Genomic DNA, 15,490 nt, shown 5'->3' on the forward strand with positions numbered 1-15,490 from the left:
CGCAGCCAAACTGAGGATTGTCAGTAACGGTGTTCAGCCTTACATTGTTCAAACCGGAGTCGACACTGATGGAGAGACTCAGGAAGAAGTTACAACTTTTAGAATGAAACTGGACGTTTCTGAATGGTTAGTGGATAAATTTATGTCGTTTCTGTGGAGTTGATTTAACTCATCGACTAGCATGTGCCGTCATGTTAATCTTTTGTGCAAATCCAGCGTTGAACTGACCCTCGTTTGTGAAGCAGTCCGGCGTAAAATGACGGCATGGCAACCTTTGTGCATGTTCTCGGAGGCGGGGTTTATGTAAATTTTAGGGCTAGTGATATCATTAACCTGAGAAGAAGCTCGTTGTAGTTCCTACCAACCGTTTGTTGTATTTCTTAAGCAAAGAATTCTTTAAAAGAAAATATCTCTCTTTGCATTGAACTTTGAGCGTTGTAACTTTGCAGATGTTGTTTATGCAGCAACATTACACACTAACTAAAGTTAACAAAGTGAAATCATGATCAACCACCCCTTTAAGGGATTCACTTGGTCACTAACTTCAAAGCAACATATCAGCACACTAAAGAAGTCAAGGTGACTTTGTAAAAGCAATTTACAGAACATTTAATACAAGGATGGTCTGCCTAGAGCAACATGGGATTATATCCCTTTCACAATAGCGACTGGGGATCCTAGTAATTCCCATGAATTCCCCCTTCAGGGGTTTGAATCTCCAGATAACTGGCCCTGATCTTTCACATCTAAGCAACCTCCAAAGACTACAGCAGATCTGAATTAGCTATGTTTTGACCTGTCTGACTCTACACAGAGTGTGACATTGTTTAAAAGCCTTTTAAAAGAAACACTTTGAGAAGTTAATGCTTTATTGCTCCCTTAGAGGGACTTTGACTGAAATATGAACGCAACACAGAATGAAAACATCTAAACGAAACAAAAACAGGACGTGATGTCACAAGATGCGACGATAAAAGGACAGAATGCTTAAGCATACCTGGTTTTTCCTCATCATCAACGCCATATTCTTGCAGCAGATCTTTGTTTGTGTGCGTATAAAGAGGAATTCATGACTTCTCAGCTAGTAGAAATACCATCACATGTACGCACGTAAAACGAGCGCATTGTTTTGGATGTTTGGTAAGTTCAGTCGCAAATTGTACATCATGAAATCTGTCTAATCAGGTTGTAATCTTACCCTTATATTCCTTTAATTTTGTATCTTTATGTTCAGTGTTAAAAATGAGTGTGTGAACTCTAAGCAAACCAGGACTAAATGTCTCATTTTCTTTTTCAGTACGGGCCAAACCAACCAAGAGAAATGTGAACACACCCTAAATCTGTTTGTCTGAGCAAACCTGTTTAAAACATTCTGTAGTTTTGCAATGCTTTCTATTTAAATATATGACAATATGTAGTGTTCAGGTCAGAAATCATTCTAATATGCCGATTTGGTGCTCAAGAACATTCTTATTATTATCAATGTCGAAAACAGCTGTGCTGCTTAATATTTTAGTGGAAACTGTGATATAAACATAAAACATACAGCTCTTTAAATCCCACCTTATAGGTTCTGCTTTCAAGTGGAAGTTTAAGGCATCCACCAGGGTTTGCTCCAGCAGTGGTGGTTTGTCTGCTCTCCGCTGGATATCCACATGTGCAGAGTTACACAAGGCATGCACACCAGTGTCTGTTCTACTGGAGATGGACACTGACACCTCATTGACCGGCTTTAGCTTTCGCACCGCATTCTACACAGAAAAAAAACAAAACAAACAGCAGCAATGAAATTCATGGTATTCAGACACTTAATATTCAGTAATATTTTTGATGCGACTGCACTGACAGTATTGGATGAGAAGCAAAACTTGAACAATAATAACGCCCATTGTTTTCTGCACAGCTGGTTTGACTGTTTCATAACTGACGAATTTCATTAATGAACTAAACTGAGTTGAATAACGACACTATCGTCTTCTGTAGAGCTGCTTATAGCTGTACTGAACTCATTTCATAATTGATGAACTTTACAGTTATTGAACTGAACTGAATCAACACTGAACTGACTTGAGCTGAATAATGGCCTTGTCCCAAAAGGCACACTTCATGTGCACTTGCAGTCTTGTAAATTTACAATGGCTGCTGCGTGCGTGTGTCAGTTAAGTCCACGAGACCGTAGGGTGTCCCATTTGACATTTCAGAAGGGTGCTCGTGAGCGCCCCCTTTGCGGCCGTTATGCACCCTCGATGCGCACTTTTGCCCGCACTAAAGCAAGACCCGCAGCAGACTTCTTCCCTGACAGTCAAAGCGGCATTACATCCCAAAAGTGCAGACTCGTAGGAAGACCGTGAGTGTTTAGGCTGCCATTTGGGACAGAGCTAATGACACTGTTGTCTTATTAGAGCTGCTTTACAGCAGAATTTGATTTTACTTCTATATGATGAAGTTTGCATCACTGGATCATTATATTGCAGTTTATTCCTGTTGTAAAGCTGCTTTGAAACAATATTGTATAGATCTTTTCTTATGTACTGTAGCCCCGCCCCTTTTGAGCGTGGCACTCGTTTGTCTTCCGGTTTGTATTTCCACAGCATGAAGGTAAGATCTTACGGATTTATAAATTAGGGCTGGGTACCGAACTCTGTACTTTTAAGGGCACCGACCAAATTACGTCAGTACTACAGAGTAACGATGCACATTAAATCAAATTAAATGCACATTAAATTGGTGCCAAATTTCGGTACCTGAGAACGCAACTGGGCACAAGAGTAAGGTACATTATAGAAAGAGAGAGAGAGAGAGAGAGAGAGAGAGAGAGACACCATGCAACGTTACCCCTGCAACTTGTTCAATCACAACACACAGGGCAATGGCTAAACGTTCTGAAGTGTGGTTACATAAACATTATCTTCTTATATAAAAAATACATGTAAATGTACAAAATTAAATACTTAAATAATGGCATAAAATTAACAAATCAGATGGACCTGTAACAAGATAACAATAATAAATGTATTAACATTGAGGGGACAGTTCACTCAAAAATGAAAATTCTGTCATCATTTACTCACTCTCAAGTTGTTTTAAACTTGACTGAGTTTCTTTCTTCTGTTAAACATAAAAACTATTTTGAAGAATGTGGGTAACCAAATAGTGGGTGGTCCCCAATGACTTCCATAGTATAATTTTCCTACTAGGAAGTCAGTGGGGCCCATCGATTGTTTGGTTACCCACATTCTTCAAAATATCTTCTTTTATGCTCAGTGCAAGGAAGAAATTAATACAAGTTTGGAACAGCATGAGAGTGAGTAAATAATGAGAGAAACTTCATTTTTGGATGAACTATCCCTTTAAGGGCAGCATGTTTACTATTAGGCTGCTGTCTTTTAAAGGTGCCCTAGAATCAGAATTTGAATTTACCTCGGCATAGTTGAATAACAAGAGTTCAGTACATGGAAGAGACATACACTGAGTTTCAAACCCCATTGTTTCCTCCTTCTTATGTAAATCTCATTTGTTTAAAAGACTTCCGGAAAACACTCGGATCTCAACATAACACCGACTGTTACGTAACAGTCGGGATCATTAATATGTATGACCCCAATATTTGCATAATGCCAGCCCATTCGACGCATTAGACAAGGAAAGGCAGTATTAATGGCTGGATCTGTGCACAGACAAGGTAAGCAAGCAAGAACAACAGTGAAAAATGGCAGATGGAGCAATAATAACTGACATGATCCATGATATCATGATATTTTTAGTGATATTTGTAAATTGTCTTTCTAAATGTTTCATTAGCATGTTGCTAATATACTGTTAAATGTGGTTAAAGTTACCATCGTTTCTTACTGTATTCACGGAGACGAGAGTCGTTGCTATTTTCATTTTTAAACACGTGCAGTCTGTATAATGCATAAACACAACTTCATTCTTTATAAATCTCTCAAACAGTGTGTAATGTTAGCTTTAGCCACAGAGCATAGCCTCAAACTCACACAGAATCAAACGTAACCATCTAAATAAATACTTTACTCACATAATTCGAAGCATGCATACAGCATGCATGACGAACATCTTGTAAAGATCCATTTGAGGGTTATATTAGCTGTGTGAACTTTGTTTATGCGATGCATATATAGTCGAGAGCTCGTGGGGCAGAGGGAGCGCATCTCTTAAAGGGGCCGTGCTGAAAAAATCAGTGCATAGTTAATGATGCCCCAAAATAGGCAGTTAAAAAAATTAATTAAAAAAAAATCTATGGGGTATTTTGAGCTGAAACTTCACAGACACATTCAGGAGACACCTAGGACTTATATTACATCTTGTAAAAAAAAAAAACAATCTAGGCACCTTTAAGACCTCCTCGCATCTAACATACAAACACACGTCTGATTTTTCTCTTAACTTGATTACTTTCACTTTAGACATAATCAACTGTGTTTATGCAAACCTTGTGTGTATTTAGCGCAATCAGACACGAAAGATAAAGTCCAGTAATCAGGCGCTGTTTGACAGGCCTTTAGTGTGTGCACGCTTCGGGTGTACCCGCTCAGAAAAAGTGCATGTCAGAACAGCATGTGAATTAAATGTTTAACTGGCAAGGCTTTAAAGCACATGCAAATAAATGAACTTTTGTGATTGTGAATAAGTGCAGTGTCCCTGTGAGTGTTAACTCTTCCGCTGCATATAATATATAATGCCAATGTACGTCAAGTACAGTATTGGGATGGAGGCGCCAGAACTGCAGCTGATAGAATGTGTGCAGTAAAAATCAAGCTGTCATTTAATGCGCTCTTGGGGGCCCCCTGGTGGCCACGGGGGCCCTAAGCAGCCGCTTAGTTCGCTTTTGCCTTGAGCCTGGCTCTGCTAGCAGGCTAATGTTAGCATTTCCCAGATCACCTACTGCACCTTAATGTTTTATTTTTTCAAATTTCTTCAAAAAGGTTTTACTTCCTGGTTTATATAATATTCTGAATCCCATATTCTCAATGTTTTCAGCCATTTAAAGGTGCCATTCGAACTTTTTTTTTACAAGATGTAATATAAGTCTAAGGTGTCCCCTGAATGTGTCTGTGAAGTTGCAGCTCAAAATACCCCATAGATTTTTTTAATTAATTTTTTTAACTGCCTATTTTGAGGCATAATTAGAAATGCGCCGATTCATGCTGCGGCCCCTTTAAATCGCGCGCTCTCCGCCCCCCTCGCGAGATCTCGACTCTATCATTGCATAAACAAAGTCCACACAGCTAATATAACCCTCAAAATGGATCTTTACAAAGTGTTTCGTCATGCAGCATGTCTAATCGCGTAAGTACAGTGTTTATTTGGATGTTTACAATTGATTCTGAATGAGTTTGATAGTGCTCCGTGGCTAACGGCTAATGCTACACTGTTGGAGAGATTTATAAAGAATGAAGACGTGTTTATGAATTATACAGACTGCAAGTGTTTAAAAGATGAAAATAAGCGACGGCTCTTGTCTCCTGTGAATACAGTAAGAAATGATGGTAACTTTAACCACATTTAATAGTACATTAGCAACATGCTAACGAAACATTTAGAAAGACAATTTACAAATATCACTAAAAATATCATGTTATCATGGATCATGTCAGTTATTATCGCTCCATCTGCCATTTTTCGCTATTGTTCTTGCTTGCTTACCTAGTCTGATGATTCAGCTGTGCACAGATCCAGACGTTAATACTGGCTGCCCTTTTCTAATGCCTCAATCATGGGCTGGCATATGCAAATATTGGGGTCATACATATTAATGATCCCGACTGTTACAGTCTGTGTTATGTTGAGATTCGCCTGTTTTTCTGAGGTCTTTTAAACAAATGAGATTTACATAAGAAGGAGGAATCAATGGAGTTTGAGACTCACTGTATGTCATTTCCATGTACTGAACTCTTGTTATTCAACTATGCCGAGGTAAATTCAATTTTCAATTCGATGGCACCTTTAAACAATTATAAAGAGAATTGATCAAGCTACAGATATAGCATAACTTAAAGGATTAGTTCACTTTCAAATTAAAATTTCCTGATAATTTACTCACCCCCATGTCATCCAAGATGTTCATGTCTTTCTTCAGTCGAAAAGAAATTAAGGATCAAAGTTTGAACTAAATGTTATATACTTGCACTAGCATATTGTATATGACAATTTAGTTCAAACTTTGACCTGTGGAGGGCAGTAATACACTTAGCAGCGTCTACACTGCTGGAATTCTAATAGAGAAAAAGAAGAGAGCTAGTTCAAGATGAGCATTTATGGTTAAAACGTATAAAATCTTATTTATTTTTTTAGAAAATGAGTGATGGTTTCTCTAGATAAGACCCTTATTTCTCGTCTGGGATCGTGTAGAACGCTTTGAAGCTGCAATGAAACTGTAATTTTGACCTTCAACCGTTTGGAGGCCATTGAAGTCCACTATATGGAGAAAAATCCTGGAATGTTTTCATCAAAAACCTTAATTTCTTTTCGACTGAAGAAAGAAGGACATGAACATCTTGGATGACATGGGGGTGGGTAAATCATCAGGAAATTTTAATTCTGAAGTGAACTAATCCTTTAAACTTTGTCAGATGTTTCCGATCTCTTCTAAAAATCTTTCATTAGTAACATTATAATTCAAGGCATGCTAATCTGAATGTCCTTTACACACATAAAATATGATTGTGGTTCTGTAAATGCAGATTAAAAACTGTGTTGATTCCAGTTTGCATAAGTATAACACTGTCAATGTGTGTAAATTAAAGAGCTATCTCTCCTTCCAAATGAACTGCATCACACAGGGATTTTACCTCTAAATATTTCCAAAAGAAATGCAATTTAATGAGCAGACATATTGTTTTGAGGATGGCAGATGTTTTGAGACAAGCACCAGAATGCAGATGAGGGTTTGATTTTGAGGGTTTGAATGCAAAATGGTTTGATTTCAGTGACAAACTTATTAAATGCATGTTCTTAACGAAACAAGAATAAAAAAATAACAAAACAAACAAAAAAGAAACATTTGAGACAGTTAACTGTTTTTGATTGTCAGGCAGAGACTGACCTCTAAATGATTCTCAACCCCCTCTACAGCTTGATCGGCTGGTGTTTTCATCACGCCACTGAGGACAGAATGACAAGCAGACATGTAATTATGCATGTGGTGTTATTACAGTTCAATTGAGGAAGAAGCGTGACTGTGCTTGTCATGGAGAGGAGACAGACCTGTATTTAGTCCCTGCGTATTGGAAAAATATTAAATAACGTGCGGTGGAGTGTTGCATGTTTCCAGGATATATTCGTTTAGTTTGTCAGTACGAGGCGTTAATAGGATTAAAAAAGCAGCAACGGATGTATCACACATAAGTCAATAGATAAATATTAATTAACATGTCGTATATCCCAAATAATGCACACACAAAACTAGTCATGTTAAAAATTAGAGCCATGTGTGAGCGCCTCAAAGGAAAACTCAGCTGCTGTCTGACGTTTAGAAGCCGAAGCGATGCCTGTTTAAAAAAAGGCGTTGAACTGCCAAATTCACTCAAAACACAGATATTTTCAGTCTTTAGACCTGTTTACCTTACAACGAGTATTTATTTGTATTCAATTTTCGGATTGGTTTGAAAATAGTTATTTTGCAGGTGTTGTAAATTTATAGGCGGTATCGGAGGACGACAAAAAACCTTTCAAAAAAATCCGCGGGAGCAGCAGGGACAAACCTGACGTAGCATTTTTTAAAACATTGTTTTAAAAGATTTTACACAGATATGGACACTAAATATGAGTTTTGCGGAATTTTGAAGCAGACCTTTGATCTTTTATTTTTTCATATGTATTTCTAGTACAATATTTTGGAATGATATGGAAGATTCTTAATTATGGATAGCATTAATAAAATAATATTTTTATTATTATTGCAAAGCATGCATTGTATTAAGCTCTTGATATGTTTATTAGGTCAATAATAAATGATTTAATATCACACAAACACACACAATGTTTAATATTTTTTGTACAATAAACCTATCAAGATATAACCTCTTGAAATAATGGTTTGATTTGAGTGGCAACATTTTAAACACATTTTCTTACCAGTCGCATGGAAAAACTCTGAGACAGTCAAACATAGCAACTGTTTGAATGTCAGGTTGTCATATTTGAAATAATGGTAAACACATTTCAGTAGGTTTCACATGTTAACATTAGTTAACAACATTAGTTAACATGAATTAACAATGAACACTTCCGCAGTAAGTTAATGTTTCATTTAACATATAATACTACTAAATTTTAATATATGATACTTTCATTTTTATGTGAAAGGTTGTATCTGTTAGCATTAGTTAATGCACTGTGAACTAAATGAACAATTGTATTTGTTATTAAGATTAAAGGAAGCCTACTACACTATGTAACTTTTTTCTTTTAAAAATTTATATAATGAATCCTGAATTACTAGAGTACGCCTATAATAAGTTTTTGTAATGGGCCTATTTTAGACCGGGCGGGACGGCAACCGCTGCAGAAGTAGTACCTGCTGTGTGACACGTCATAGACATAAACAGAGAAGTAGCTCCGGCTACAGTGTTCTTCTGTAAGATGCATGCAGTTTTATTTATTAACCGCTAGAGCATCAAAAGTTACATAGTGTACCTTTAATAAATGCTGTAAAAATTAGATAGATAAAATTAGATAAAATTAGAAGATATTGCTTATTGTTAGTTCTAATTAACTAATATTAACTAATGGGACCTTTCTGTAAAGTGTTGCTGAAATAAAAATAATTAAAATATTTTATTGATGGAAAAAAAATATTGGGTGACCTTAGAAGATATGACCTTATAAGGATGACCTTATAAGGAAAGTTAAAGGGATAGTTCACCCTAATATGAAAATGTAGTCATAAATTACTCACCCTGGTGTCGATCTAATGCCCTTCTTTCTTTTATAGGCCACAAAAGGAGATTTTTTTTAAAAAAAAGAGGGTAATTGCAGTGAATAACAACTAGCATGAAGGTTTTTTTGTTTTTTTAAAGGTATCAAAAAAAAAACCGATATTCTAAGTGTTGTGGGGGTATGCGATATATTATAATACATAATATATTATTTAACAAAATTCTTGACCTCGGCCACTGTTCTTCTCTGCACGGCTGCATGATGTGCACGTTCGTTCGTGAGACTCTATTAGCACCGCAGTTCACTCTGTGTCACTCAGAAAAAAGCACACAAATTGTGAGAAATAAAAATTAACAAAAATGCACCATGAAATACAACCCACGTTCTTCTCTGAGGTGAATATATCCATTGTGTTCGTCGTAACAAGAAGTCATTCTGACTGTCATCAGAGAGTCTGGAGATATTTACCTCAGTGAAGAAAGTACATGGATACTTTTTTGTGATTTATAGGCATTGTATTTCATGTCGCATTTTTATTAATCTTGAGTTCTCACAAATTGTGCGCTTTTTCTGGGCGAGACAGAGTGATCTGTGGCATTAATAGAGTCTCACAAATGAATGCACACATCGTGCACAGAAGATCAATGGCCAAGGTCAAGAATTTCATAAAATAATAAAATAAAATAATAAATTTTGGTTTGTTTTTCACTAAACCCTATCGTATACCCCAGGAACACTTGGAATATATGACACATGTCGCATGGGATCATTCTGTGATACTTTTACATCTTTTTTTTTAAAAAAAACTTGATGCTGAGCACTATTCAATGCCATTATATGGACTAGCATTCTCCTTAGCATTCTCTTATTCTCCTTTTGTGGTCCATAAAAGAAAGAAGGGCATACTACATTAGAACAACACCAGGGCGAGTAGCCTAAATGATGACTTAGAGCCAGTCCACACGGAGACGCGTTTAGCTGTATACGTAAAAAAATTGTATCGTATCAGCTTTTCATCCAGACGGATCCGGCGTTTTGGGAGCCTGAAACCGCTATTTTTTGAAACTGGGTCCCAGAGTGGATAAATCTGAAAACGACACCCTTGCGTTTTCGTGTGTGCAGCCAATCGGTATATTTTGTGAAACGATGGTCATCACACCACGTCTCAACCCTAGTCAGACGCTGCTACGTCACGTAACAGCAACAACACAGAGGTGTAAAGTATTTGAGTAAATGTAATTAGTTACTTTACTTGAGTATCTTTTTGGCTACTTTGTAGTTGTACTGAGTATCAAAGATATTGGCAACTTTTACTCTCTACTTGACTACATTTCTGAACAAGTAAATGTACTTTTTACTCCACTACATTAAATACATCAATTTTACTTAACATTGTTTTATTTATCTGCTATATTGACAAGACCGTTTTGAAGGATATTGGTTTGCTTATGACCTTTTTGTGCACTTGAGCTCAACTGAGACTTAAGAGTTTGTTGATGTTTAAAAGGTTGTTGTGTCGACCTTGATTTATTGCAACATTGAGTTGTTCAGTTTTATTTTGATTTTAGAAAATAAACTTGATTTCTCATCTTACAAATCAATTGTTTCTTATTTTCACTGGCATGTCTCAGTGCATCTCTGAGCCTACATTCAGCATGAGTAAAATACTTAAGTACTGTTAAAATCAGATACTTTTACTCAAGTCGTATTGGAATTGGTTACTTCTAACTTGTAGTGGAGTCATTTTCGATGTAAATTATCACTACTTTTACTTAAGTATGGTTTTCAGGTACTCTATACACCTCTGCAACAACACCAACAACGGCGGACTACATGTTTGTGTTCGTGCCGCAGAAGCTACTGAACCTATTAGCTTTACTAAAGTAAAGATTTATTTCTAAGCTTTACTAAAGTTTGTGTGCAAGTCAGCGTACAAGGTTTTTTGCGCATGCTCCAAGTCTTATTCTCCATTTTTAGTGTATCTCTGTGGCAGAATTATAGCGTACATACTGATCTGGAATGTGTAAACTACATCATTTTGAGTCGGTTTCAGTGTGTATTTCTTGAAACTACATATTTTTTGGGGGGGGGGAAAGCTCTGGCTTTGTGTGGCCTTATTTTTCATTTTAAGGTAAACTATCCCTTTAAAAACACAGTCAAACCAAATATTCCAAATGTGTACACCAAGTAAAAATGTGGGATATTTGAAAGACGCTCCCTTAAAATCTTTTACCGCATCTTTGACGACGGTCCCTTAGCTCGCACAGTGCTGAAACTGATCCACACAAGATCTGTAACAGTGTGTCACAGTGTCACTGTTTTACCGGGGAAAGGGGTATACTTGCGTTTCACATTCAGGCTTGTTACAGTCACCGGCAATGCTGTGTTACATTTTTAACTGAAAGACGGAATAACTGCAAATATGACGGTGGATTTTGAGGAATGTATTAAAGATTCACCCCGTTTCAGGTAAGAACACACTCATGTTCCACAGCTGACGCCTGTTTGCATGTGAACGTTCAGATTGTCTTTAAACACACACACACACACACACACACACACACAGTTCATAACATCGATTCTCCTCTGACGTGTTTATGGTCAGTTGAGGGTTAATTGTAAAATACAAAAGATCCAACGGGATTTTTTTGTTTGAGGATGTGGGTTTATTTTGAAATACGACGAGTCTTAAAAGCAGGCATTGCTTTTATGTTCTGCTTATAACAATGTGGTTATACATGTTCACCTATTGTGCCTCAAAACAATCATATGCAGCTTTTTAGGGCATCACAGGCGCGTGCTTTAGTGTTGGGCATCACAGGCGCCCAAAAACGCTGTCTCGGTCGGCATCTTACTAGGTTATGAGAACATTCACCGTGTTCTTGAGGGACCAGTTGAATGAATGAGGGCTTTTTAAGGACACGGATCCTTGCTGCAATAGCTCAATTTCGCTGGCTTGTTGTATAATTGTGTTACAGATGTTGGTGGATGCTGTGCTGAATCATTTACTGAAATATGTGAGATTAATCTGTTCAGCCTAATGCAACAGCATCACATGAACCTAATGCAGTGATGATGTTCAGATGAATTCATGTAGGGGGGCGTTGCTCTGCTGTACACGCCAAATATCATGATTACTAATGCAGAGACAGTGGCCATTTACATGCAATTGCATGTTTCTTGAATATACACTCATCTGTTACAGTAGCATTAATTATCACAGTAATTGTAATAAGACTGGCATGCATGATGCATATGGATGTTAATATGCTACAGAAAAATTAATTAGTCATTGAAACTGAGGCTTTTAACTCTCTACCAGAGACAGTCATTTAGTAGTCATTGCAATTAATCATAACAGTCATCAATAGACTTTTAAAAATGAACCTCACTACAATAAACAAACTAGCTAAATATTGTTTACAGATGTTTAAGTCAGAGTCAGAAAGGTTGAGAACCACTGACTTCAAGGGATAGTTCACCCAAAAATGAAAATTGACATTATTTACTCAAACGATTAATCGCATACCAAATAAAAGTCTGAGTTTGCATAATATATGTGTGTATACTGTGTGTAATTATTATGTATATATAAATCCACACAAATTGAGTATTTAAGAGAAATATGTTATGTACAAAATATTTTTATATATAATATAAATTATATAAAAATATAAATAAATGCATATACTTGTAAATATTTCTCAAATATATACATGAATGTGTATTTATAATATACATCATAATTACACACGGTACACCCACATATATTAGGCAAACTCAAACTTTTATTTTGTATTTTATAATCACGATTAATCGTTTGACAGCCCTACAATTTAATATAAAATGCATGACAATGGCATACATATAAATATAATCATGAGCATAATATAAAAAATATATGTTTAGGTAATTGCAACTTTTAATCTCACAAATTCTTACCTTTTTTTCAATTGCGAGTTTACATCTTGCAATTCTGACAGTTTTTCTCAGATTTGCATGATATAAACTTGCAATTGCGAGTTACAAAGTTAAAATTGAGATATAAACTCGCAATTCTGAGAAAAGAAGTAAGAATTGTAAGATATAAAATCACAATTGCGAGAAAAAAAAGACTATATCTCGCAATTGCTTATTTATTTTATTGTTTATATCGCAATTGCGATATTCAATATTTCTCGTAAATACAAGTTTATATCTTCCAATTCTAACTTTATTTTTCGCAATTGCTAGTTTATATCTTGCAATTCTGACTTTATTTCTCGCAATTGCTAGTTTATATCTCGCAATTCTGACTTTATTTCTCGCAATTGCTAGTTTATATCTCGCAATTCTGACTTTATTTCTCGCAATTGCTAGTTTATATCTTGCAATTCTGACTTTATTTCTTGCAATTGCTAGTTTATATCTCGCAATTCTGACTTTATTTCTCGCAATTGCATGTTTACATCGCGCAATTCTGACTTTGTCTCGCAATTGCTAATTTACATCTCGCAATTCTGACTTTATTTCTCGCAATTACTATTTTATATCTCGCAATTCTGACTTTATTTCTCGCAATTGCTAATTTACATCTCGCAATTCTGACTTTATTTCTCGCAATTGCTAGTTTATATCTTGCAATTCTGACTTTATTACCCGCAATTGCTAGTTTATATCTTGTATCTCTTTATATTGCTTGTTTTGTCGCAATTATCTTTTAAATTGTTTTATTCCGTGGCAGAAACAAGCTTCCATATAAATGTATAAAAACATATGTCAAAAATGCCAAAGAATAAAGATGCGTTTTGAGTCTAGATTCAAAAACTGTAAGTGAACATACAAACAAACCTTGTTTCAAACCTCAGAAATTAGATATTCTGAAGAATGTCCTGATTGCTCTTTCCCATTTAATTACAATGAATAGGAGCTAAAGTGCTTAAAATCATAAAAGTTTCATATAAATGGTTCATACGTTGGTTCAAAAGTCCTCAGGAGTATGCAGTAGCTTTGTGTGTCTGATATTTAATAATTTGTTATTCAAATCTTCTCTGGAGCATTCATGAGCAATGTTTGTGTACGGTGTTTTCCACGAGACTGTTGACCCAATTCAAAAAACTGATTTGATTGAGTCGTTCATAAATCCGACTGATATGTTTCTTATATTTCAGCTCATTGACTAAATCGTAATGAATATAGAATTTTAGTCTGTTCATTTTATAACTTGAAAAGGCTGGAATATACTTGTTTGGACTCCTTTTGTGATACTTTTTACCAAGACTTTCTTTTAAATGTCTCTTTTTGTGTTCTGTAGAAAAAAAGAAAGTCTTTTGTGTTCTATACTGTTAATGAAGACAGAATTTTTGCTTTTTGATTAACTATTCCCTTACATTTTTTAGCCTGGTGTCTAACATTGCAGGAATTATGGCAATATGAAGTAATTTAATCTTTAGTGCTATTGTTATCAGCACAGTGAAAGTCTTGGTTTCAGTAGTGTAGTCAGCACATGAGCAGCTTTCAGCATGAGCAGATTCACTTCAGATGACTTCTAATGAGGTGAGTCACAGCTTTCGCTAGTCATGTGGTGATCTGTCATCATACATGATTGTTCAGAAGGACACAGGAGATGCTGAACTTGTTCTCCATCTGTTCTGTTCAGTTCATCTGTTATCTTCTGCATCAGACATTGAGGCATCATGAATGTCATTGTAAAGCAGTGATGTTAAGTAGTCCATCATGCACATAGATGACGTTTATCCAGCAAACTGTCAGTGATGCTCCGAGCTCTGCCCTCTCTGTGCCTCTGAGGCGTCAAGGACTTTTGAAAGGCAGGCAGCAGGGTTATGGAGATGTGGAGGTTCGGCAAGGAGGGGGTTGATGTTCCGGGCACACATCCAATATTCCCAGCTTCACTCACTAACGCTCTCTAGGGACCATACATGAAGAGCCAGATAGCAGATTTGGGTGAAAAATGACTGGTTATCCCCATGATCCTCTAGGACAAGCAGTTTGGAGAATGGATGGATGGATTTAAAGTGTCCTTTACATTCAGACATGCTTGTTTTATTTCAGCTTGTTTTAGAATATGTCACCTTCTGACATTTTCAGATAGTCTATTGGAGCAAAAGATCCTGTGAAAGTACTTTTTAAAATATTTTTAAAGAAATGATTAGTACTTTTAGAGTCCTTGTAAAGTTGCAGTATTCTACATAAGAGTCGACCACCGTCATGTTGGCTGCCATTTTGAGGACAAGGTCACATGACCAACACAAATTTCAGACAAAGGCCCTTTCCCAAATGGCACGCTTCATGTGCACTTTCAGGCTTGTGGACTTACAATGGCCGCTGCGTGTGCCTGTCCATTAAGTCCAAAGGGCCATAGGGTGTCTTATTCATCATTTTAGCTTTCAGAAAGGTGCTTGTGAGCGCCCCCTTTGCGGCTGCTATGCGCTCTCGATGTGCACTTCAGCTGAGCTTGCAAGTCTGCGAGCTACGCAAAGGACTTTCCCCGGCAGTCAAAGCGGCATAGCCTACGTCACGAAAGTGTGGACTCAGAGGAAGACCATGATGGTTTAGGGTGCCATTTGGGACAGGGCAAAACTTATCTCAA

General features: G+C 36.5%; 2 protein-coding genes across 5 annotated transcripts in view; one reads left to right on the top strand and one right to left on the bottom strand.

Annotated features, from left to right (window-relative positions):
• Positions 1-7,681, bottom strand: part of pusl1 (pseudouridine synthase like 1) — a 30,688-nt gene extending 23,007 nt beyond the window's left edge. The window contains 3 exon segments of the mRNA XM_048173281.1: positions 1,564-1,751; positions 7,067-7,124; positions 7,228-7,681. Coding sequence (XP_048029238.1) covers positions 1,564-1,751; positions 7,067-7,124; positions 7,228-7,286 — 305 coding nt within the window. The 5' untranslated portion in view covers positions 7,287-7,681.
• Positions 7,682-11,131: 3,450 nt separating this feature from the next.
• Positions 11,132-15,490, top strand: part of acap3b (ArfGAP with coiled-coil, ankyrin repeat and PH domains 3b) — a 117,843-nt gene continuing 113,484 nt past the window's right edge. For all 4 annotated transcript variants that reach the window (XM_048171726.1, XM_048171727.1, XM_048171729.1 and 1 more), the window contains exon 1: positions 11,132-11,370. In XM_048171726.1, the coding sequence (XP_048027683.1) occupies positions 11,324-11,370 (47 nt within the window). In that variant the 5' untranslated portion in view covers positions 11,132-11,323. The remainder of the gene's footprint in view (positions 11,371-15,490) is intronic.

The sequence above is a fragment of the Megalobrama amblycephala genome, linkage group LG21, assembly GCF_018812025.1.
Source record: "Megalobrama amblycephala isolate DHTTF-2021 linkage group LG21, ASM1881202v1, whole genome shotgun sequence".
Lineage (NCBI taxonomy): Eukaryota > Metazoa > Chordata > Actinopteri > Cypriniformes > Xenocyprididae > Megalobrama > Megalobrama amblycephala.